Source organism: Daucus carota, chromosome 1 (genome assembly GCF_001625215.2).
Source record: "Daucus carota subsp. sativus chromosome 1, DH1 v3.0, whole genome shotgun sequence".
In the NCBI taxonomy this organism is placed as follows: Eukaryota; Viridiplantae; Streptophyta; class Magnoliopsida; order Apiales; family Apiaceae; genus Daucus; species Daucus carota.
Genome location: NC_030381.2, coordinates 25,192,962 through 25,216,356, shown reverse-complemented (window position 1 = coordinate 25,216,356; position 23,395 = coordinate 25,192,962). Strand labels below are relative to the sequence as shown.

Sequence of the window (23,395 nt, the reverse complement as noted above, 5' to 3'; positions counted from 1 at the left end):
TGTCTGGTTCAGGAATCGGAACGATAGCGAACAGTTGCAGAACACGTCGATGCCAATTCATCCTGAAGTTCATATCTCAAGGTTAGTTGTGCTTCTTAAACTCTTTTCAGAATCAACTAAGTATGTAGTTGTTATTTTTTCTAAAAATATGACGTAGAACACCAACAATTTTTTTGTTCTTGATGTTTTTTTCCTCAGCCACGACAAGACAATTGTTAGAATCAAACCTAGTATGCTTGTTCGTGTGTTGTCGTCGCTTTCTGATGATCAAAAATCATGGATTTCTTCAACCGGCTTTGATTCTATAATAAGTTTTGAACTTAACGAGTACCCCGTGAAGCTTTCTGAATATCTGTTATCATCTTTTGAACCAAATCTGTCGGTTTTAAGGATTAATCAAAAAAAAATTGAGATAGCGGTGGAAGATGTTGGGGCAGTAGATGTTGGTATTGATGAAAGTATCTATCTGAGAAAAAGTTGGGCGGAAGACTTTGGACGAACAAAACAATATTATCAAGTCACCCCTATTTAACTTTGCAAAGTCATTATCTCAAACAATGCTGCTGATGATCAGTTCAAGATGAACTTTATGGTGCTTATGAGCAATGTATTGATAGAGGGTTCGTCTACTCCGTACGTGAACACGAATATGGTTCACTTTGCTCGTGATATCGATTTTTGCATGAATTATAATTGGTGCAAGTATCTCATACAATGCTTACAAGAACAATTTGTTCTCTGGAATCAAAATAGGGTGAAAAGGTTTTTCAAGGGATCACTTGTTTTCCTCATGGTTCGTGTTGTTCTTTTTTTTAGTTCTGAATAAATACATGTTTTGTGTCATCTCAACCTGCTAACCCGTGTTGTGTTATATTTTAGTTTTTTTCATTTGAGAGGATTCTTTGTTGTGTTCCATTCCGTTTTTGGATGAGCAAAGATATTTAAGATCAATATTATTTATGAGTCATAATTAATTAACAATTAATGCAGATGTTATTATATAGTAATGGAAATTGTAACGTACATATATCTATCCATAATTAACAAAATCTTTATGTTTTGGCAATACATGTTGATTTAAAAATCTCTAATTACAAAAGAATCTTTATATTTTTGTTAATAAATTTATTGCAATCTCTATATTTTTGGTGATGTGTTCATGCCCATGTAAACTACGTTTTAAATCTTTAAATATTTTGTAACTCATATACTTTAACGAGCTAATACTAAAATTCATGGGAGAGAAAACTAAACAACAAGATTCATAAGTTCCATTCTACTAAAATATATAATGTATGTAGATCACTTAAAGAACTCAAAATAATTATAATAAATTTTGCTAGAATATAATAAAAAAATTATATTAAAATTTTTAGAATACTTATTCGATTAAAAAGTTTATACTAAAATTTAGTTGTTACTTGTAGAAATAAAAAAATATTATAATATATTTTTGATTAAAAATATTTACTCGATTTTAATTCTTATACTGTAATCTGATCAAATAGTAAAACACAATATTCAAATATAGATCATATATTAAAATTCACTATGAATTTTAAATTTTAATAATGACTCCTTGAAAACTATAATATAACGTTGAAAAAAATATTATGTTTAATATTCAAAGTGATATATTGAAATATTTGAATAAACACTTTTTTTGTCATATACTTGAATAAACGCTTAATAGAATCTTAAATAGTAAATACTTAATACTTAGGCAAGCAATTGATATTTTGACAAGTAATAAAATAATGTTCCTAAAGGTGTTCATAAACAATTAGAAAATTTAAGAATGAAATGTTTAATCTAAATCCAAACTTTTAAAAAATATAATATTTTAAATTCAGACTTTGATTTCTATCATACTAACTCAACATATGTGATAGTTTTAGAAATTTAATCTCTAAAAGATTCATTACAATATTACTCCAAATTATTTTTCATTTACATTATTAAGTAGAATTTAATAATATATCCTTCATTAAGACACGTTAATAAAACTGAATAATCCACGATCACCTATGAAATTAAAGAATCAAAAACACTTTAAAGAATCATAATTTATAAAAAAAAAATCATTTGACATAAAAAATAAATTAATAATTAAAAAATATTTAAGAGAATCACAAATAAAGTAATATAAAAAATATATTGAGAATTTATCGAAACCATATAGTATATTATTCTCCAAATTACATCACCATGTTTTAATTTTTTTAGTTTCATAATGTATTTTATTCTATAATATTCTTTTTATTCTTTTAAGTGTATTTTAAGTCTTTCATTAGCATTATATAATATTCTTTTTATTCTTTATGGTGTTCCTTAGACGCATGATAATAATTATCAATTGATTATAATATGTTGTAGAGATTCTTTAAGGTAGGTGTTCCTTAGACACATGATAGTAATTTATATCTTTTTAATATTAAATTTTCAATTAATTTTAATAAGTTTTTTGTAGAGATACTTTATGGTGTTACGCAATCATATAATAAAACTACACGATTGTGTTTTTTTTAAATTTACTACTAAGGTGTTCTAAAAAAATACTAAGGTTCTAAAAAGTGATCTAGCAACATTTTTTTTGTTGAGATCTAACAACATTTTTTCCTCATAACATTTAGGTTTATGCATAATATATAAATTGTTCCACTATAAAATTTAATGTAACTGTTTTGAGTAAATTTAAGAATTTTCAATGTTCTTCATTTTTCGTTTTTGTTTATATTTTCACTTATCTTATCATGAATTCATTGAAGTGTTCTGGTGTAAGATTTAATATTTAAATATTGTAGTATTCAATGTTTTATTATTTAAGAATAAAAATTCTATTAAGATTTTGTTTCTTTATTTGTTAAACTATATGTTTTGGAGGTAAGAATCCGTGGGAATCCTGATAGAATGGAAATCAGCTTACATGTGGAAAGCAAATCGTACTACAAAAACATAAATAAGGAAAATAGTAAACAAAATTTATATTTCAAAATCATTAAATAGAATGCATAAATTATGGGATTGTAAATCACTTGTGTATACATTAAAATTTCTGATTAAAATAATGTCAACCTATACTTTTTTATTTTTTTTAATTTCTGATTAGAAATAATTTTTTAATTTATTTTCGAAGAATATTAGTCAAAAACAGATAAACGATCCTGTATCATTTTAAAGAATATTTATTATTATCTTTATTATAATCTTTAAAATAATCTTAATATGATAGTTAATATAATCTTCATTATAGTGAATTCTTTAAGGCATTCTCAAAAGTATTCTTAATGTGAACTATTAATTTGAAATTTAAAATAGATAAAAAATTTTCATAAATGATTTTTTTTCCCACACATCGTGTTCCACTGTATGTTGATGCACCAAATAATAATACAATATTTTTTCTCCAATGTCCTTATTAATATTTGTTCCAAAAAAATGTAATGAAAAAAATAATTCGATGATAATCTGTGAGAATCACTCATGTAATCTATGGTAATGTATTAATTGTAGAATTTTTAATTTATGTTAATAGTGAACCCAATGTTCATAAAATCTATTTAAAAATGGTAAGAATAATGTATAATATGTATCATTCGCGTACATATAATGTATCATTAATGCTAATATTTCTAAGATTTCAACATACATGGAAATAAAGATTCAATCTTTTTAATTATGGAAGTACAATTAAGAAAATCATATGAATTTTATTAGATTCCAAATGAATTATATTCTGTATATAATTTGGAGGTGAGAATCAATCAAGAATAGTAATTAAGGAAAGTTTTTAAGAACACAAAAAAGAACACACAAAAGAACACAATAACGAACCACAATACTATAGTTATTAGTACCATCCTTGTCACTCCTTTCAGTGGAACGACGTACATCCAATCCAGATGATCTACCGTATTCCTTGTAGAAAAAAAAAAAAGCTTGATCAAGATCACTAAAACACTGATCAATGTATGGTTTCAATCCCTCAGAACATTCAGGGATCCAGTCTTTACCAAGCTCTTGCAGATCAACATCAAAATTTTCATCAAACCTATGGTGATCAAACACAGTATTGCTACAAGCATCTGTAAACAATAAAAGAATGAAACATAATGGTCTAATCTCGTAGACAAGAATTCAGAAGAAAGTAATATATTATTAAGATACATAGTTCAAAACTTTCGCGAAAAAGAAATCAAACCAGAATTCGAATGCACTTCAGTGTTCCTGCTAGTGTTCTCCATCGCATAGAGCTCCCGTTTTTGGCAAGCAAAGAGACGATTGTACAGAGACAACTATATCGATGAAAAAAGGAAACAGATTAATTAGAGGTAAGAATCAATCAAGGAGAGTGTTATTTGGTAAGTTTTGTAATGAATCTTAAATCGATGCAAACAAATATACGTAGAAAGATTTTTTTTGTTTTAAAATCTTCCGTATACTGCCCTTAATCATTATTTAATTGTATTTATACAGTACGTATAGTATTTGCTTAGATTACAAGATCAAGACTGATCCGACGGTCAGCATCCACGTCTCTCACGTCTCTCGCTTATGCCCCGTCTCTTTTGAACCTCCCCCTATATATATATAGGGTGAGGTTCAAAAGAGACCGGGGAGTAGCGGGAGACCTGAGAGACCATGATCTCTACCATTAATTCTCTTTTGATCTTGTGGTCTATATGCTATACATACATACTGGTATACTTCCTTTTTTTTTTTTTTTTTTTTGTCACAAGATACTTTCTCGTATAAACGATTTGTATCAGAATACAAAAGCCGCTCCCAGGAGTTCCTTTCGTTCAAGAAAGTTTACCATCTAACCCTCGGACATGCAGAGATGACCGGGGACGCTTAGACAATAAAGCTTTAATGTTCGATAAGAAAACACCCACAAGGTCCTGCTCGACTTTTCGTCCTTAACTTCTGTCAAGTACCCTGAAAAAACCACATAAATACAAGCAACATGAGAAGTTCATATATATTGACTAAATAAAGTTGATAGATCATAACAAAAGAGGAAATCCAGCAACCTAAAACTAAATAAGAATAGAACATAAATATGTTATAGAGATTCTTGAAAAATAATGAAAGTAACCCAAAACTACAATACTACAAAACATAAAAAAACATCTACACCAAAGAGATAATGAAATCTCTTTGGTTAGATACTTTAGAACTTAATACATAGTAAAACTAGGGGAGAAAACGCGCTTCGCGCGAGAGAAAAAATATAAATATAAGATATTTTAGGAAAAGTTTATGATTAATAATTTCTTAATCCTTTTATTTAATATTTATCATTAAAATATAAGAAAAATATAGGAAGAATAAGTTGTAGAGGCCTCGAAGGAACCTCGCTACAAAATAAAATCAGTAAATATTGAAAGGATGGTTACATCATTCATGTTTGATATACTCTCTGAATCACAGGTTTCAAAAATTAACATCTCACAAAGGTTTGCCTAGCTCTAAGGAATTTCAGCATCTTTTTTCGGCTCTTCATATTCGAAAGTTTCAAGAATCAATACAAGTTATAAGTTATAAGCATAAAATAGTCTTTATTATTTCAAATTGACCAAACATACAAGTTATAAGCACAACTTTTGAGAAATAAATTACATACTCATATTATTTTATAACTACTAAACTCCAAGCCCTACTTCCAATTTATTTCTCATTTATTTTGTCTTGTTCATCAAGCTTCCTTTTCAATCTTTTACTCGGTTATGCGTTTCCCGACGCCTTTGTTCTGAACATTTTCTGTTCCTTTTTTATTAGGAATCATTCCTCTGGTTTCCCCTGCTGTTTTTTGAGTACTCTGAGAGTTTCTGCTTGCACCTTCCATCTCACCTCGTTTTTGTATATTTGCTACAAATCCCCCGTTATCCTGTGTATTTCCCAATTTTATGCGCTTCAACGATGTATCCGAATCATGATCATTGGAGCGTGCTCCTGATGCTTCTATTGCTCTCTGAGCTAGTTTTTTATTGTTTGACTTTTGGTCTATTGTCACAGCAGCAGCTTTTGCATAATTTAAACCGGCTGTTTTCAGAGAATCATTATACTGGAAGGCTGGTGTGTGACCATATTCCAACTCTTCTGCTAAAGCCGCACAGTCTTTCTGCATATGGTCAAGTTTTCCACAGAAGTAGCAGAACTTGATAAGTCTTTCATACTGGAAAGATATCCATAAGTTCTCCTTTTGATTATTCAAATCCAGGAGCTTTCCCCTTAGGAGCGGCTTGGTTGAATCCAGATTAATTCTCAGTCGCATGAAACTACGCCTGTAGTTGGGATCAAACTCTAAATACTCACCCATAGAGTTAGCTATCTGCTTTCCCAGTAATTCTCCATATGGTTTTGCATTTTGCAAGTAGACCAGGGGGGATCCCATTAACATGTACCCAGAAAGGAATTCTTTTAAATTGTTCAGCAGTAATCTGAACCATGGCACTGGCCTCCAGGAGTATTAGATAGCTACCTGAAAAATGCCACGGCTGCCCCCTCATAATTCGATTCTTCACTGCTTCCGACTCGAAAGTTAGGATGATGATACCTTCAGCATAATCTTCTATTTCCACTCCTGCTTTCTTCTGCCATAATGATTCAAACAGATTCTTCAACCCTACTTTGTTTACAGATTTGCCGTTGAGCATTCTTCCATAGATTACATCTGGGATGTCTTCTACTCGAGGATCAAGTACAAGAGATGGGTTGGAGATGACTTCTAGTTCATTGGAATTGGGTTGTAGCTTTTCAGTTGAGGCTTTTGGAGAGGATATTTCTGCATTTTCCATTATAGACTTGATAAGATATTTTGATACTAAGGATAAGTAGTACACTATAGAGAGGTTCTTTTATATGCATTCCTACCACCAATTACTCCTTAAAAGTTTTGAAATCCTATAATTAAGCCTTCCCATAATAAGATTTTCTTATCACTATTTTCTTTTTACTAAAAAGTAAGTACATATTTTTGTCAGGAAGGTAAGTACATATTTAAAAAGAATATAAAAGATTCTTTTTAGTCCCACATTGACTATTTCTTCTTATTACAGTGTTTCATTTGTTTTTTTATATAAAACGGATAGTCGACGAACCTTGCTTTAATTGCGCTAGTGTAAATATTAGCTATCTTGTTAGCCTGATCTGTTTGTTATACAATCTAAGCCTTGATTTCAGCAATTTCGTTAATATCATAAATACTCATTCCATACCGTATCCTTGATTATGGTTCTTTATAATTTCTACAAAGATCCATTACTATTCCTGTATTAAGGACATGTTTAATATATCAATCCCATTAATAATTTCCAAAATGGGATTTGAAAGTTATTTTTTGGCTGAGTTGTGAAGTGAATTACCCTATGCACTAAAATAAATAGCTTATAAATTTATAAAGAGGATTTTTAAACTTCCTATCTTTCCTATTCTAGAATTCTTGGGTTTCCATATTAAACTTATAGTCAGGTTATTCTTAGCTAAATGGTTCTGTCACTATCATGTTTGGATAATGTGTTTATTTTGTATAGGCTAAACTTTAGTTACATCCATTTCCTCATGTCTTCTTCCTTCGAATTTGAAACCAGATCCTTGATCATGTCTATTTTTGAGATTTGTATATTATCATTTAAAAGGTCCTTTAATATAGCTCCTATCACTATTCTAAATTCTGGCTCCTTATCAGATTGAGCTTGTTACATTCAAATCCACTATCTACTAATACCATTATTATTATCTTATATTATTGGTAGCTAAACTAACTCCCGCAACTACATGAAAGTAGCTATCCCAGGATTTCCTTGTATTGAATAATTGGGTATTTCGCTTATTTTTGGCTTGATTTTTGGGACTTGTAAAATTTGAAATTGTTTACTAAACCATCTTGTTAAACAATAGCTCTCAAAAGAGATGTTTAAGATTTCTGGAAAACCAATGTCCACTGACATTACAAGAATATGGTGTACACCTTCCCCAACTATGGGTCAAAATAACCTCTTTAAGGTACCTCAGTGCCATCTTCTATGGCCCCCAAAGAATTTTATCAATTCCTGGTACAAAACTAATACAAGATTGATTACTAAATAAACTTATCATATTTTTAACACAGAGACTAACTGTAACCATCATCAATCACTACACTGGTTAACTCTAGTAGCAGATAAGGATGATGAGGTAGACTTGGCAAGAAGTAACCTATAACCTAAATTTAAAGAATGGAAAACGTCTATGGGGCACACCATCAAAAAAAAAAATATGTAACAAGAGCCCGCCCAACACCAAACCAAGGGGCCAGAAATTCATTATTAAACAAAAACTCAATCCATCTCTCATGACTGAAAGACTCTCTCTCTTCCTCATCAACACTCTGGTAAAAAAACTAACTGTGATGGTTGTGACAGGATCCAAACAGTAACACAAAATCATATAGGGACTAATGAATGAACAACCACTAGATTAGAAACTAACAGCAAAACACATCAAACAGATACTATTAACTTAAACAAGTCAACTATTCAATTAGTTACATACCAAATCTCAATACAGTACATAAAACCTGTACACATATTCTCAAGTACTAACTCTTGTAAACAACATAAGCAGAGGCCTTAACTTAATCACAAAAGAGGCAAACCTAAATCTTGACACATGGGGTGAAAGCAAATCTAGCACAAAGGGCATTAAGATTAAGAAGAGAAATTACCTTGGTAAATCAAGATTGAAGTGATTGAAGTGATTAGATGCCACCAGATATGATATCACAATCTCTCCCAGTTCGTCCAATCGGATCGGAATTCCAGCGACGGAGGAGATCGGAGCCGGCGGCGGAACTCGGCGGAGGAAAAGAACCTTCCCGGCGACGGAGGTAATCAGACGAGAGTCTCTCATGAATAATTGATTCAATATATTATGAGTAATTTTCTTTTCACCGTCAGCATCGAATCTGTTTCAATGTCCATGTTAGACTTCTGCAGCTTTTCGCTCTGAAAGTTGAAATAATTACTGGTATACTTCCTTGTTTAAACTCTAGGGGTAGTATATTATATTTTAAAAATACGCATTATGAATACATTAATCATACGATTTTGTTAATTGTACTTCCATAATTATGCGGATTAATTACCATCAAAATCACAGTTACAGTTCTTTATAATATACTATTCAAATTGTTTCCATGTATGTAAAGATCTTAGAATAACTACCATTAATGATACATATTTCATTAATCATACCTTTTTTAAATAGATTGTATGAAGATTTGGGTGCACTATTAACATAAATTAAAAAATTTACAATTAATATATTACTATAAATTACATTATGCAATTTATCACAGATTCGTTGGAATATATTATGGATATTTTTACAAAAATTAACAGATTCTAGTAAATATTTTATGAAATCTTACAAAATCATTTAAAAAGATTACTTAAGAGAATCTTTATAAAGATCATAATAAAGATTATTTTAAAGATCGTATTAAAAATTATTTTAAAGATCAAAGTAAAGATAATGATAAAGATTCTTTAAGATGATCGTGGTATTATTAAAATGTACATATCGGATAATTTTTACAAGATTCTTTAAGATGATCGTGATATTATTAAAATGTACATATCGGATTCTTTAATATCGTGAATCTTATTTTCACAAGAATCTTTTAAGGTGTTCCTTAGACACCTTAAATACAATTCTGATATATTTTAATTCAAAATATTCATTATAATTCTTCATATATAATATGTGTTTATCGGATAATTTTTAAATATAATTTCACCAAATATTATAAAAATATTTTTTTATTAAACTAAAATAAGATTCCAATAAATTTATACTAAATATTTTGATGTAAAATTTATAATTTTTTTTTGGATGTTTACAAACTCTATATCAAACATTTTTAAGAACTTATGAGACTCAGTAATAAAATATATTTATTAAATTACTCGCCAGAATCTTAATATTATATATCAATCATTTTTAAGTGTTCTCATATGTTTAATCTCATCATAAATAAATTTTATTAAACATGGTCCAACATATTTAAATATGTTTTGCCAACTATGTAGTAGCGAATGTTTTATTAAGATTCTCTTAAGTGTTTATTAACAAAAAACACTTAAGATTACAATAAAATTTATACTAAATTTTTTGATTTAGATTTTGCACTAATGCATCAATTAGAAGAATCTTAATAAATATATGACTTAAATAAATTATATCAAATAAATTTATTATTATTATTCGCTTTAAAAAATTAAATAAAATTATTATTGTATGAAACACTTAATGTATCAATTAGAAGAACCTCAATATAATTTTGATATTCTCTTAAGTGTTTATTAGTTTAAATTATTATTTTTTAATTATCATTATATGAAACACTTAATGCATCAATTAGAAGAATCTTAATAAATACATGACTTAAATAAATTATATCGAATATATTTTACTTTATTTAAAAATAACATATAATAAAATCATAATATATATATATATATGACTGGCTAACGAAACACCTAATAAAAATTTTGATGAGAAATTTTTATATACTAAATGTTCTGCTAAGTTTTTTTAGTGAATTTAGTTTACTCTTTTCTTTACTAAGTGTCAAATATAATTTATTGTATATAATATTTTTAAAGAATCTCAATTCGAATTAAAAGGATCATATAATAAAACTTATTAAGATCGCTAACATATTTTGTTACAGAGATTCGCAAGGTGTTTTATTAAAATTTAATATATTTATTTTTGTTTTAACAACTGTTCTACAAAAATTTACTATAATTTTTTAGTCAACTAAATGTTCTACAAAGTGCTCTATTACATATTACGATATTTACTAAAATAGATTTGGTTAAAATATGAGAATACAAAAAATTCCGCAAAAATATGTAATTAATAGTTCAACAAAAAAATTGATGTAAGTTCTCTAAAAAATATTATTCTATTAAGTGTTATTATGTACATTCTAAATGACCTAACAAAAATTTCAATGTTCCATGGTTTTAATATTATTCTGATAAGTGTTCTACTAATTTAGTGATTTAATAAGAGATCAACATAATTTAATCATTATCATGTTTGGTACATAAACTGATCAAAGATATAGTATTGCGTAAATATATTCTTTTCAAATCTGAAAATATAATTCAATCTCAAAAATAAGAGCACAATATCTCATTTCCAAATATAAAAAGATTATTCAATCTCTACATAAATGCATAATATATCCTTTCCGAATCTGAAAAGATCATTAAATCTCTACATAAAAGACATATTAATATCTTCCATAAATACACAGATTATAGAGATTTGAGAATATAAAAATTTTCTCCATTAATACGAATAATTACTGTATTGCCATTGTCAGATGTATTCAAGATTGTATAAAAATAATGCTAACGGATGGTCTAGATGGAGTCTATTGGGTCTCTCAATACGGAGAGTCTCCCTGGAACTCGACCCATATATATATATATATATATATATATATATATATATATATATATATGTATATGTATATAGGCTCTTATTCCATGGAGACCCAATTTATATGGAGTCCCGTGGAGAACCCTCTTCTCAAATCTGGACCATTAAATCAAGACCACATCCGACGGTTAACGATAATAGATAATAAAAATTAAAAAAATGTTACGAAGTATGCATCAGTTACCTCTTTTTCTCTCCTCTCCGTCTTCTCTCTCCCCAGCGGCTCTCTCCCGTCTATTCCTCGAGTGTTAACTCTCTGGAAGCCATTGTTTTGATCTCTCCTTACTTTAAACCACTACGACATGGCGTCTTTAACAAATCAAGCTCATTCATCCACAAATCAAGCTCAGATCTGTGATAGTGTTGATTAACCAATTCATCAGGTTCATTATCTCCCTCTCTCTTGATTTTGATTTTCTTACACTTACAATATCTCTATCTTTCTATTGATTTTGATTTGTTATATGTTAAATTTTAAGTTTTATTATTCATATGATATGTATTAGTTTCAATTCGTATTAATTTGCCTCGCTTTTACTTTTAAGTCTATAGCTATACAGTTCCTTATCTGTCTCTATTGATTTTGATTTGTTAAATGCTGAATTTCAAATTTAATTATTCATCAGATATGTTTTATTTTTAATTTGTATCATTTTTTTACTGGTCTTGTTCTTGAAACAAATCAGTTTGTTTTAATTTTTAGTTTTTAACAGTAATGTTGCTTTGTTTCTACCGTGGAATCTTTTTTTATAAATAATTCAATTTGAAATTTTTTGAACTATGGTTCTGTTGGAGAATCAAGACAGTGAATTTATTAAAACTTTAAATTTTGTATAGTTTTGTATTATAGGTTTGATTCTATAGTAGAATCTTCTGTGACAGAGTTCTAATTAGAACCAATATGCCAATATGTATGGTTGGTAAGTGGTAACTATTTATGCTTCTGTTGTAGAACCAATATGTATTGTTCAATGGTAGCATATTGTTTGGTTTGTTAAAAGCATTCCAAAACATTGTTTTACATTGTGGCTTGCGATTAGAGGTCGTCTTCTCACTCAAGATCGTCTTTACAGCTGGCAGGTTCATCAAAATGTGTTTTTTAGTTTTTGTGAAGATGCTAGGGACTCAGCTCATCATTTGTTTTTTGAATGTGCCTTCTGTTATGAGGTTTTAAAGGCTTTTCAATCCAAGGGATATTGTTTATGGTATGCTGGTGATTGGGAGATTTTTATTCGTCGTGCTGCAGAAAATTGGCGGGGTAAATTGCTTCACTGTTTGATTAATAAAATTGTTCTAGCGGCCATACTTTTTCATTTACAGCATGGTGTATTTGCTGATTAATTATGTGCAAGTTGACACTTTACTTGTGTATTTCATTACAGGACAGGTTTCTTTAGGTTTCTGTGCTGTAGTAATTATTCTTGCGGAGCCCAGGAATTGCAGTACTGGTTGGATTTTTGTTTTATTTGGCTGGCATTGTGGTGCTGTTAATGATTTTAGAAATGTTGTTTTAAGCGTTTGGAGGTCAGATGTCATCAGGCATACTCAGCAGTTGGTATGGGGTTATTCCGCTGATCTGCTTATTTGTAATCTTCACAGCTGCATTCTACGGGCCTGGGGAAAAAATTTATGCTGCAATTTTTCAAGTTTCTGGTGGTTCATTGTTGAGTGGATTGATATGGCGTTGGCGAGGTTTTTGAATCTGAGTAATTGGCGTCCTCTCCTGGTGTTTAATGTTGTTGGCCTACTGATATTTTTGGTCATTAGATTTGTGGAGTATTTCTTATTGTTAATCATCTCAGCGATTTTAGTTGGTCTGCTGGTATGAAGGTTTGGGGTCTACGCAGTTGCTTAGTTGTTTATTCTGTGCGCTGCAGCTGTTATCTGTCCCGTTTTATGCCTGCTGTCGGTGTCATGGGTGTGGCTGTGTTAGTTTTGTGGGTCTGTGGTGCTCTGCTGGGAGTGTTTAGATGGTTGGGGGGTTTTCGGAGTTATGCAGTTTGGCTGGAGGTGTGGTTTTTGTTTGTGTTCTAGTGGTGGCCTGATGGTTTGATAGTTGTTTTTTGAAGAGGAATTCTTTTTGGCATGCGGCTTGGTTTTGTTTCTGGCAGTGTAAGCAAGAGTTGCATTTTTTAGTTGAGCTTATTTGGCTGGCATATGTCATGTTCATTAGCTGGCATTTTTGTATTTTTATTTTATTTTTTCTTCTCCTGCTTTAGCGGTATTATTTTTTCTTCTCCTGCTTTAGCGGTAGTTGTTCCTCTTTGAGTTTGTTCTTGGAGGTTTTCTAAGATGAGTCCCCTCTTTGTAATTTTTTCTTTTCTTGTTATAAAATTCATACGGGGTGCCATCCTCATTTATCCAAAAAAATAATTAGTTTTTAGTTGTATTGTAGCTTTTGTTCTACTATGGAATCTTTTTTTGTTGTTGTAAATGATGCAGTTTGAATTATTTCTTGAAATTTGATTCTGATGCAGAATCAAGATAGTGAATTTATTAAAATTCTAATATTTTTTTCTGTATTACGTTTGGTTCTATAATAGAATCTATTTAATAAGTCTAATTGAAAATAGTATGTCAGGGTGGTAAAAAAATATTTGTAACTGATATCCCGTGTTTTTGTAATTGATAGATTTTTCTGTATTTTTGTAACTGATATCCCGTATTTTTGTAACTGATAGATTTTGTGTTTTAAAAAGATACGGGATATCAGTTACAAAAATACTTTTGTGTCGCTCCTTTATGACTTAACAGTTAATTTAAGGGATTACTTTTTTTTAATTGATTCTAGTGTAGAACCAAATTAGTATAGAACCATTACATTAAATTAAAGAATTGATTCTGGTGTAGAGCCATAATAGTATTTGCTTTTGTAAATTTGTTGAATTGGTTTTTAATTCGAGGTATTGATGATATTCCTCATACACAAAATACATTTCCATAAAATACTAATGATAACGACTGACGTTAGACACCACTTACTGGTGATGACATATATGAAAAATCCTGACATAGGAATGAAATACTGATGTTTAATTGATTCTATAACAGAACCATGTTTTAGGAGTAATTGCAATATTACAAAGATTTGCTATTTATAAAAGGTACCATACACAATATACCAATGATCTTGTACAAACAAAAAAGACTTACAATGCATCCTCTTCTATTGGCTCTAGATGATGCTCAACTAATGGTGACCCTGAGAGAGTCTCAATCACATATTGATCAAACAATGCATCCTGAATTTGATCTAAGAAAGTTCTAACATGAAAAAATAAAACTAGAACCTTAACAAGCAGTGTCTTTACAAACCATATCAAAGTCCCCGCCAACAAACAAACCCAAGCTTTAATCACGTAACTTAAGGCCTTACCATGAACCAAGTTCTCAACTCTATCAACCAACACGAATCTCTAGGAAATCAAAATCAAAGACAACCAAATTCAATTCCTGACAGCATGACCAGATATAACTGCACCTGGAGTTGGGATTCTAGCAGCATGGTCTCCAGCTGCCCCTCTTTCCGGAATAAACGGCGACAACAGAAGAATATTGTACAACATTAGATCAGGAACTTCTATGTCTTGTCCACGTGCCGCCGCTGTAGCTGCATATATCAAATCCTTTTTCTCTCTTGGTCTCCTGCTGCAAAAATCTGCTCTCATGACCACTGGTAAGATACACATTTGAAATCTTACAATATACATTAATCTGAATTCTTGATCCAATCCAACTAACTAATATATTGTGAACTATAACTGGTAAGATACTTATGTTCATCCCCCTGTACAAACAGAAGATAGAAAAGATTCTGACCTTCCAAAGAGTTGGCAACACCTCTGAAGTTTTTCACAACCAATTTGTGCAAATCTACTCCTGACCAAATGGGGTATATGCATATTTACGAGCATACAAACACCACCTCCGAGATATTAATAACAATCTTGAAGATGCTGTTTTAACAAAATGTGACATCTGGATACCCAAACAATACAATACGTCAACAAGAAACAATGAAATCCATATTCATATTGCTTCATTGCAGGATGTTATTTCAAATAGCTCGCACAGAAACATAATAAACAATATGCAAATCACAGAACCCTCAGAACTATTAGGCAAAAAAGGACATTTGAATCAGATTCATGAGTTTTGGCAACTAAAAGACAGCGGAAAGCTGGAGCATGTTGGGTATCAACCCAATAGGAATAGGATTCTGATTTTGAGTTAGAAATTAGAATTGGATTAGGATTATGATTAGGTATATTAGAGTTAGATTCTGATTTGTCTAAGTTTGATGGCTATATATACATAGTCATATTGTTTGATAGGTATGCTTGAGTATTGGTAGGCTTGAGTATCCTAGTTTGTTGGATTGTATTATTGATAACGGTTTTGATTAATAATACAAGTTGGGACGTGGATTTTCCGCGTCATATAATTTTGTGTGTGCGCTTTGTATTAGAAGATTGATCTCGTATATTATTCCTAACAAGTGGTATCAGAGCCAGGTTCATGATGGATAAGATGGGAGGAAAATTCGAGATTGAATTGTTTGATGGCAGAAACAATTTTACTTTATGGCAGAGCACAGTGAAAGATTTGTTAATTCAACGAGGATTATATGCAACTCTCGAGGATAAGAAGCCCGCTGATGTGGATAATACAAAGTGGGAAGATATGAAATTACGTGCTGCGTCGACTATCCGGTTGGCTCTTGCACCGGAAATCAAGTATGATGTTCTCGAGGAGAATAACCCTAAAAATTTGTGGGAGAAGTTGACAAAGACATATCACTCAAAGTCTTTGGCCAACAAGTTGTTTCTCAAGAAAGATTTGTTCGGACTTAAGATGGAAGAAAACGGAGATTTGAGAGATCATCTAAATCGTTTTAATGGGTTGATCAACCAGCTGAATAATTTGGATGAAAAATTAAAGGATGAGGACAAAGCCATTCTTTTACTTGTTTCCCTACCATATAAGTATAATAATGTGATTACTTCTTTAATGGTTGGAAAAACGAAGTTAACTTTGGATGAGACTACTGTTGTTATTCTTGAAGCTGAAAGATTGATGAAGCAAGGATCGGGTGATACATCGGATGGAAGTGCACTTATGATGGATGCATATAACAGGAAAAAGAAGTTTGATAAGAAACATAACCCTAATATCAAGTGCTTTTATTGTGAAGAATTGGGCCACCATCAATTCATATGTCCGAAAGCAAAAGAAGACCTAAAGGAGTTAAAGAAAATTCGAGAGAAGGGTAGTGCTTCGCTTGTTGAAACGGTTGATGATGCTCTTTTGGTTCAAGAAGACAAGGGATCAAAAGAAGAATGGATACTTGACTCGGGATGTTCTCATCACATATGTGCTAGGAGGGAGTGGTTCTCGTCCTATAAGGATTGTGAGGGAAAGATGATAGCTTTACCAAATGGTAAAACGATAAAAGTTACCAGCGTTGGTGAGATAACAATGAAACTTCATAATGGTCGTATTCGAAAATTAGCTCAAGTAAGGTATGTACCGGAGCTAAATCGAAATCTAATTTCATTGGGTAAATTAGTTGATTTGGGATGTACTGTTATGATGAAGAACGGTTGTTTGGAGGTCACCAAACAAGAATTGGTGATACTCAAAGGTTGGAAGGATAAGAGAAATCTTTTTATGCTAGATGGAGAGGTTGTTACTCAAGGGGAGGCATTGGCGGATGGACGTCAACGTCTTCATGGTGATCGTTAAAAGATTTTGAAACCGTATTGGGTTGAAGGGGAGGATTGTTGGGTATCAACCCAATAGGAATAGGATTCTGATTTTGAGTTAGAAATTAGAATTGGATTAGGATTATGATTAGGTATATTAGAGTTAGATTCTGATTTGTCTAAGTTTGATGGCTATATATACATAGTCATATTGTTTGATAGGTATGCTTGAGTATTGGTAGGCTTGAGTATCCTAGTTTGTTGGATTGTATTATTGATAACGGTTTTGATTAATAATACAAGTTGGGACGTGGATTTTCCGCGTCATATAATTTTGTGTGTGCGCTTTGTATTAGAAGATTGATCTCGTATATTATTCCTAACAGAGCAGGCATTCCTATCCTAAACTTACGCCAATTAAACAGACGCGGTACCTGCAATGAATATGTTAGTAACGTTCACAACTTCCTGAAACTTACCAGCCATCTGGGATAGTTCTGCATTACAAAGAGCCAATGCTCCAGCCGCCTCCAACTAAAACCCTCCCCACAGCGCGGTTAAATCTGTTACTAAGCGTAGCTCGTATAAATTCAAGAAACCACATAGATAACTATGAGTTTAAAATTGCTCTAATTGGTCTCTCATCAACTAAAAGTGCTTTCAGTCCTTTAAATGTCGTAGGGAGATCACCAGCTAAGGATTTTTACATATCACCAGTTGTAATATTTTGGCACATTCTAAAGACAGCCATAAACAAAAATGTACTTTGAATTTCCGGACAATAGTCCATTTGTGTTGAGCTCAAATCTGTATCAAGAAGCAATGCAAGCATCCCTGCAACAATAACACAAAGGGAGTCCCCAATGTAAGTAACAAAGTTCTTGTACTTCTTTCATGAGACAAAATTAAGGATATAAGTCATACCAAGGATGTTGTTCATTGGAGTTCATATTTCATGTGATACAGTAGCAAAAAACTAAAATAAGAAAGCCATGGAATATAAAGTCAGCACTCAGAAGTCTAATCTGAAAAGATTTACTTAATTGATTTCATATAATTTTGTACGTAGTATTTATATAAAAGTCACTTATAAGTCAAAGTTCGGATTTCATCAACATAAATCTTCCAAAGAGATTTAGTTCTTGTTATCACAATTAGAAGTAACAATAATTGAGGGTTTAGGCAAGCCGAGAAATCATTGTAATAAAGTAAATTAACAGTGGTTAATATTTGGAGTGTATGGGGGTTTTAGAATAAGTAATTTATACTTGATGCTACTACAGAATCATAATTTATGGTTGAAATATTATAATTCAAGAACTGATTCTAGTGTAGAACCAAACTCAAGTATTAATTTTTTTTCATAGTTCTGTATTGTAGGTTTGGTTCTACAACAGAATCTTTTTTAACAAGTCCTACTTGAAAACAATATGTCTGGCTAATATATATTTATGATTTTGTTTTAGAATCAAGTCATTGCCCTTAATTAATATTTAAATTAATTAATAATTTTTAATTTTAATTTCAATTTCAATTTTAATTTTTACGTTGATTTTACTATAGAAGCAAAATAACAAACAAGCATTTGACAAGTTGTTTTAATTAGTTTGAATCTTATAATGAAATCAATTTAATTTTTTTATAATGTTATAATATTCTGGCGATTAAGAGAAATTTGCAAGATACTGTTAATGAGCTCCTGATGAACTCGTCAGGAGCTAATATATTACCAAACTCCTGATATGCTAAATTGCAAATCAATACATTGTAAGCATGCTAAATTTGCAAGAAAATTCTATAGGAAATTTGGTCCTTAAATTTACATGAACATTTGCTTCTATAAACAAACTGAATATTAAATTTGGGCCTTAAATTTTCAAGTAAATTTGGCTCTTCCTTCTCCTGTGAGGTGTTAGGTGTGTACAAAACCTTTAATATATTCACTAAGTTGTTCGATATTATCCCTTTCAGATCAACTGAAATGAACAAAGGTAAAATCCCAAGTCCTTCCTTTTTCTCTGCAGTCAAAAATGTAAAGACGTGGAAATTCATAATCCGGTACCCGGCAATATCAGCAATTTTGATACGTTTGCGTGAACTTCAGACATAACTCAGAAAAAGTTCTAAGTACATTACATGCTTAAATGTGGGACATTATCCACTATTTTAAGTATATTATTTCACCTTATAACCTGTTATGCCAAAAGAATTCATATGAGAGCAAATGTATCCCTGCCACCTACATACACAACTCTATAACTCTTTAAGTAAATACAGTATGATCTAGCTCATCTAGCCCCATCTTAAAGCCTCTCACCTACAATACCACATGCTTTAGCCTTACATAGGTAACTAGTGCCTAGCACAAATATTTTCTCCTTCACCTGTAAATGAAGGTTGAATACAGATCGTAGGGTAGACATAGGTGCAAAAATTTGAAAAGGGTTATATAATATCTATAACTTAAGAAAATAAAACGAGAATGCAGGCAATGATTGTATGTTTTATATCATTGCAGGGTGGATGGAGCAATAAAAAATTGTTTACCCGTAGAAGACTCCGACTTGTGTATAGTTATGCTTTTTAATGAACCCATTCTCAGATTCTTCAGTACTCGTAGTTGCTTTTTCTACAGTGTGCGAATATGTGCAAGAAGGAAGCAATTACCATAATCACAAAGTATATCTTGTAATATATTATCTCAAAGTATCAATGTCACTGAGTAGCAATTAATCATTTATATTAACAAAAGCTTACTAATTTTATCAATTGCAGCAGCTAGTTTGTAGTTCATGGGTGTTGATCACGTCCTGCGGAATGCTCTGTCAGGATGATAGGTGATCTTGATTAGCAAGATAAAGCAAACCCTATCCAACATTACATAAGAAACTAAGACATAGCTAGCGGAAGAGACATTTCACCTAACCTCCAGAATCCATCCAATGTAAGCGAAATTGTTTACATGTTGGTTCATGTCCAGATCAACTCTTCGTGGCTGCAATGTTGAAAAACTCAGTGTTGGCATGGAGCATTCTGATAGAATCTATAAGGTCGAAAAATCTTACCGCAAGGCCGAGACTGGAAAAGGTAGCAGGATCTTCTAACTTCGATATCTTCTTTAAGATGTAATTGTCTTCTTCAGGAAATGCGAATTTGAGAAACACAACAGAATGCCCAGATAGTAATCAAACAATGTATCATCAAAAACAAAAGAGGGCAGACAAAATTTATTATGATCACCAGAAATTAATCTGGGAATAAGATATCAATCGCTGGCTTGACTTGCCTCGGGGTTTTTGGGCGGAAACCTAAATATTCATCGCGGACTTCATCACTGACTTTCTGAAATCTTCTACTATCTTGATGCATCATCACCCACTTGCTGCAATGAAAACCTTCCTAAATGTCAATCTAGAAGAACCACCAACAAGTCTTATCATTTTTGTATCCATGATACATGAGAAATATAGAGGCACCTTGTTGCTCTACCAATGACTTCGCCATTGGAGTAATCTCTGATAATCCAGACGCGTCTGGTCCCAATTCTTCCTTCGCTGTGGCCCCATGTCTCAATCTCAACCACGTCACTCCTGTTTGACAAAATTTCAACAAATAATAAAACATGACAGTTGAACAAAGCTCATGAATCATAATATTACAGATTCATATCTTACCAAGCAGGGTACTTGTAGACTTCAATGTGCATTCGGGCTGTCACCCATATGAGATTCAATCTTCTCATGGTAGTTGTAGTCGAAAATCCATCAGTTGAGAAGCCAACAATCTGAGAATGGTTGTAGTCAAATGCTAATGCTGGACATCAATTGTATGGAAATTCTTCAGGGATCCAAGATGCAGTTAATAATGGACTCATGTCACCAATGTCACAGGCTAAATTCCATTCAAACGAGGAATGCAAGTTGCCGAACCTCTCGTCTGAAATAAGAGAAAACCAGTTAGTGAAAACTTTGCCCTAGCCTCTTCTTCATGATGCCCTGGGACACAACAACTGAAAGTGTCAATTAATATACAACAGTAACAAGAAGCTTTATCGACATATGAGCACCAGTGTGGTGGCAATGACTTGAAGGTGAAATAAACGTTGAGCTTAATTGTTAGATGTACGAGACCACTGGACATTTACATATAGGAATTCATATGAACATGCTACAGAATGGTAATGAACACCAGAATCCTTGGATGACAACTATGAGACACTAATCTTAAACAAATATAACATGTCCATAGAGAAGAACCAAACCTTGGAAACCACCAAAGATGATCTATGAGGATCTGAAGACATGTGTCCTAGGAGGTCAATCATCCGACCAAACAAAATGAAGAAAACAGAAAGCGCAGCACCATGCATACATGATCCAACACTTCCAAAGAACATCAATATATAATCCTTAGTATCAGCTGCAGCAAAGAGTCCAATCAACGAGACAATCTCTTTTTAGCTTGAGATTGACTCAAGCTGGTTTATTTTTGAAACTGCATTCTCATCGGTATCTATCTGGGAAGGGGGAGTTCTAAGTCTCCCATAATTAACTTGAAAGATGGAAATGCACAACTGATATCACTTGATCATGCAAAGCTTAATAGAATCTTAGTTTTAAAACACCTTGTACTATAGAATCACAATTCTACAAAATTTGGTTGTGTTACAGATTCATAATTTATCTACTGCCCCATTTATTTTGGTTCTATAACAGAATTTTAATTTTAAAACACCTCTTACTATAGAATCACAATTTCTTCAAAATTTTGTAAGCTCCATAAATTTTGGTTCTATTACAGAATCTTAGTTTTAAAACGCCTTGTACTATATAACCACAATTCTACAAAATCTGGATCTATTATAGAATCATAATTTATCTACCGCTCCATAAATTTTGGTTCTTTAACAGAAACTTAATTTTAAAACACTTCTTACTATAGAATCACAATTTTACAAAATTTGGTCCTATTACAGAATCATAATTTATAATTTAAATTTATATACGAACTACGTTAACCTCAATATCAACTAGTTAATAAAGACATGATAAACATATGCTTCTATTGGAGAAGCACAACTTCACAAATTTTGATTCCACTACTGAACATTAATTTTAAACAAAAATAAGCATCAACTAAATCCAGACAAAAACTAATTTCACAAAACTACATCAATGCTTCTACTCTAGAATCAGAATTTTACAAAATATGATTTGAACCCTAAACCTTTATACAACACACATAAAAATCAAAATTAATTAGCTTATTTGTATATAGAATCAGAATATGCATATAGAATCATACCTAACTTAAAAGAAACATATAAACGCTTGTATCTTCTACAATTTTTCATAAAAAACAAGTCGAAAGATGATAATTAGTACCTTTTTCCCAACATGTCCTGCTCGATGCTCGCGATAAATCAAGGAAACAAGTTCAGATCTGAGAAAATATGCTTACGATAACCTCCCTGTTTCGTTCTCTTCCTCTCTCACTTCCACTCGCTCTTTCTCTCGCTCTGTCCGCGCGTAACTCCTGTTTATTTTTAACTATTTTACATATTTGGTTTAATTGTTTTGTTTAATTAAATCACAGCCGTTGCTTTAAATTAAGGGTCAGATCAGAGGTCTCCATGGTACTCCACATAAGAAGGGTCTCCATAGAGTGGGACTCTCTCTCTCTCTCTCTCTCTCTCTCTATATATATATATATATATATATATATATATATATATATATATATATAGAAGAAAGTTCTATGGAGACTGGATTATTTGGAGACTGTAGAGACCTAATCCTGGCCATCCAATCATTAAACATCCAACGGCTGCATATATTTTGTCCTGCACGTTTGTTTTCTCTCCCTATCCTGTCCTGCACTTCTAAATCGATGAACAACAAGCAGTATTTCTAAATCTTGCATAACATAAAATAATAATTCCATAATATTGGTGTTCAATCACCGAAATCCTAACAAATAAAAATAATAATTGCATACAAAACAAAGATGTAGTTGGACACTGCTATGATTGGCACTGAACTCATTGTCATTGTCCTGCAACGAATTGAATTTGTTGCAAGACAAAATAACACTTGGATATATCACAAATATGCAGGACAAATTATTAATATCACATTACTAGAAATGCAGGACAAGAATAGTGTAAATTACAAACATAGTTTTGAATTAAA

At 31.5% G+C, this 23,395-nt stretch overlaps 1 protein-coding gene and 2 long non-coding RNA genes across 6 annotated transcripts; 1 reads left to right on the top strand and 2 right to left on the bottom strand.

Annotated features, from left to right (window-relative positions):
* Nucleotides 1-3,727: 3,727 nt before the first annotated feature.
* LOC108206932 (uncharacterized) lies at nucleotides 3,728-9,023 on the bottom strand. 3 transcript variants are annotated; one of them, XM_017377382.2, is made up of 4 exons: nucleotides 8,708-9,023; nucleotides 4,202-4,295; nucleotides 4,014-4,085; nucleotides 3,728-3,918 (listed from the first exon to the last, which is right to left on the bottom strand). In XM_017377382.2, exons 1-4 carry the CDS (start codon nucleotides 8,890-8,892, stop codon nucleotides 3,778-3,780), a joined length of 492 nt encoding a protein of 163 aa, XP_017232871.1. In that variant the 5' UTR covers nucleotides 8,893-9,023; the 3' UTR covers nucleotides 3,728-3,777. The 3 variants fall into 3 exon arrangements, 1 of the variants encoding a protein (XP_017232871.1); XR_010292160.1 differs by adding an exon at nucleotides 4,817-4,938 and having other exon boundaries at nucleotides 3,808-4,085; XR_010292159.1 differs by lacking the exons at nucleotides 3,728-3,918; nucleotides 4,014-4,085; nucleotides 4,202-4,295 and adding an exon at nucleotides 5,542-6,787.
* Nucleotides 9,024-11,551: 2,528 nt separating this feature from the next.
* LOC108219777 (uncharacterized) lies at nucleotides 11,552-14,002 on the top strand. Its single transcript, XR_010289219.1, has 3 exons — nucleotides 11,552-11,882; nucleotides 12,573-12,757; nucleotides 12,882-14,002. It is a non-coding gene; the product is annotated as an uncharacterized LOC108219777 (long non-coding RNA).
* Nucleotides 14,003-18,986: 4,984 nt separating this feature from the next.
* LOC135150833 (uncharacterized) lies at nucleotides 18,987-22,725 on the bottom strand. 2 transcript variants are annotated; one of them, XR_010289217.1, is made up of 8 exons: nucleotides 22,589-22,725; nucleotides 21,466-21,623; nucleotides 20,879-21,140; nucleotides 20,681-20,794; nucleotides 20,270-20,586; nucleotides 20,131-20,199; nucleotides 19,962-20,026; nucleotides 18,987-19,222 (listed from the first exon to the last, which is right to left on the bottom strand). It is a non-coding gene; the product is annotated as an uncharacterized LOC135150833 (long non-coding RNA). The 2 variants fall into 2 exon arrangements; XR_010289218.1 differs by lacking the exon at nucleotides 21,466-21,623.
* Between the last annotated feature and the right edge of the window lie 670 nt (nucleotides 22,726-23,395).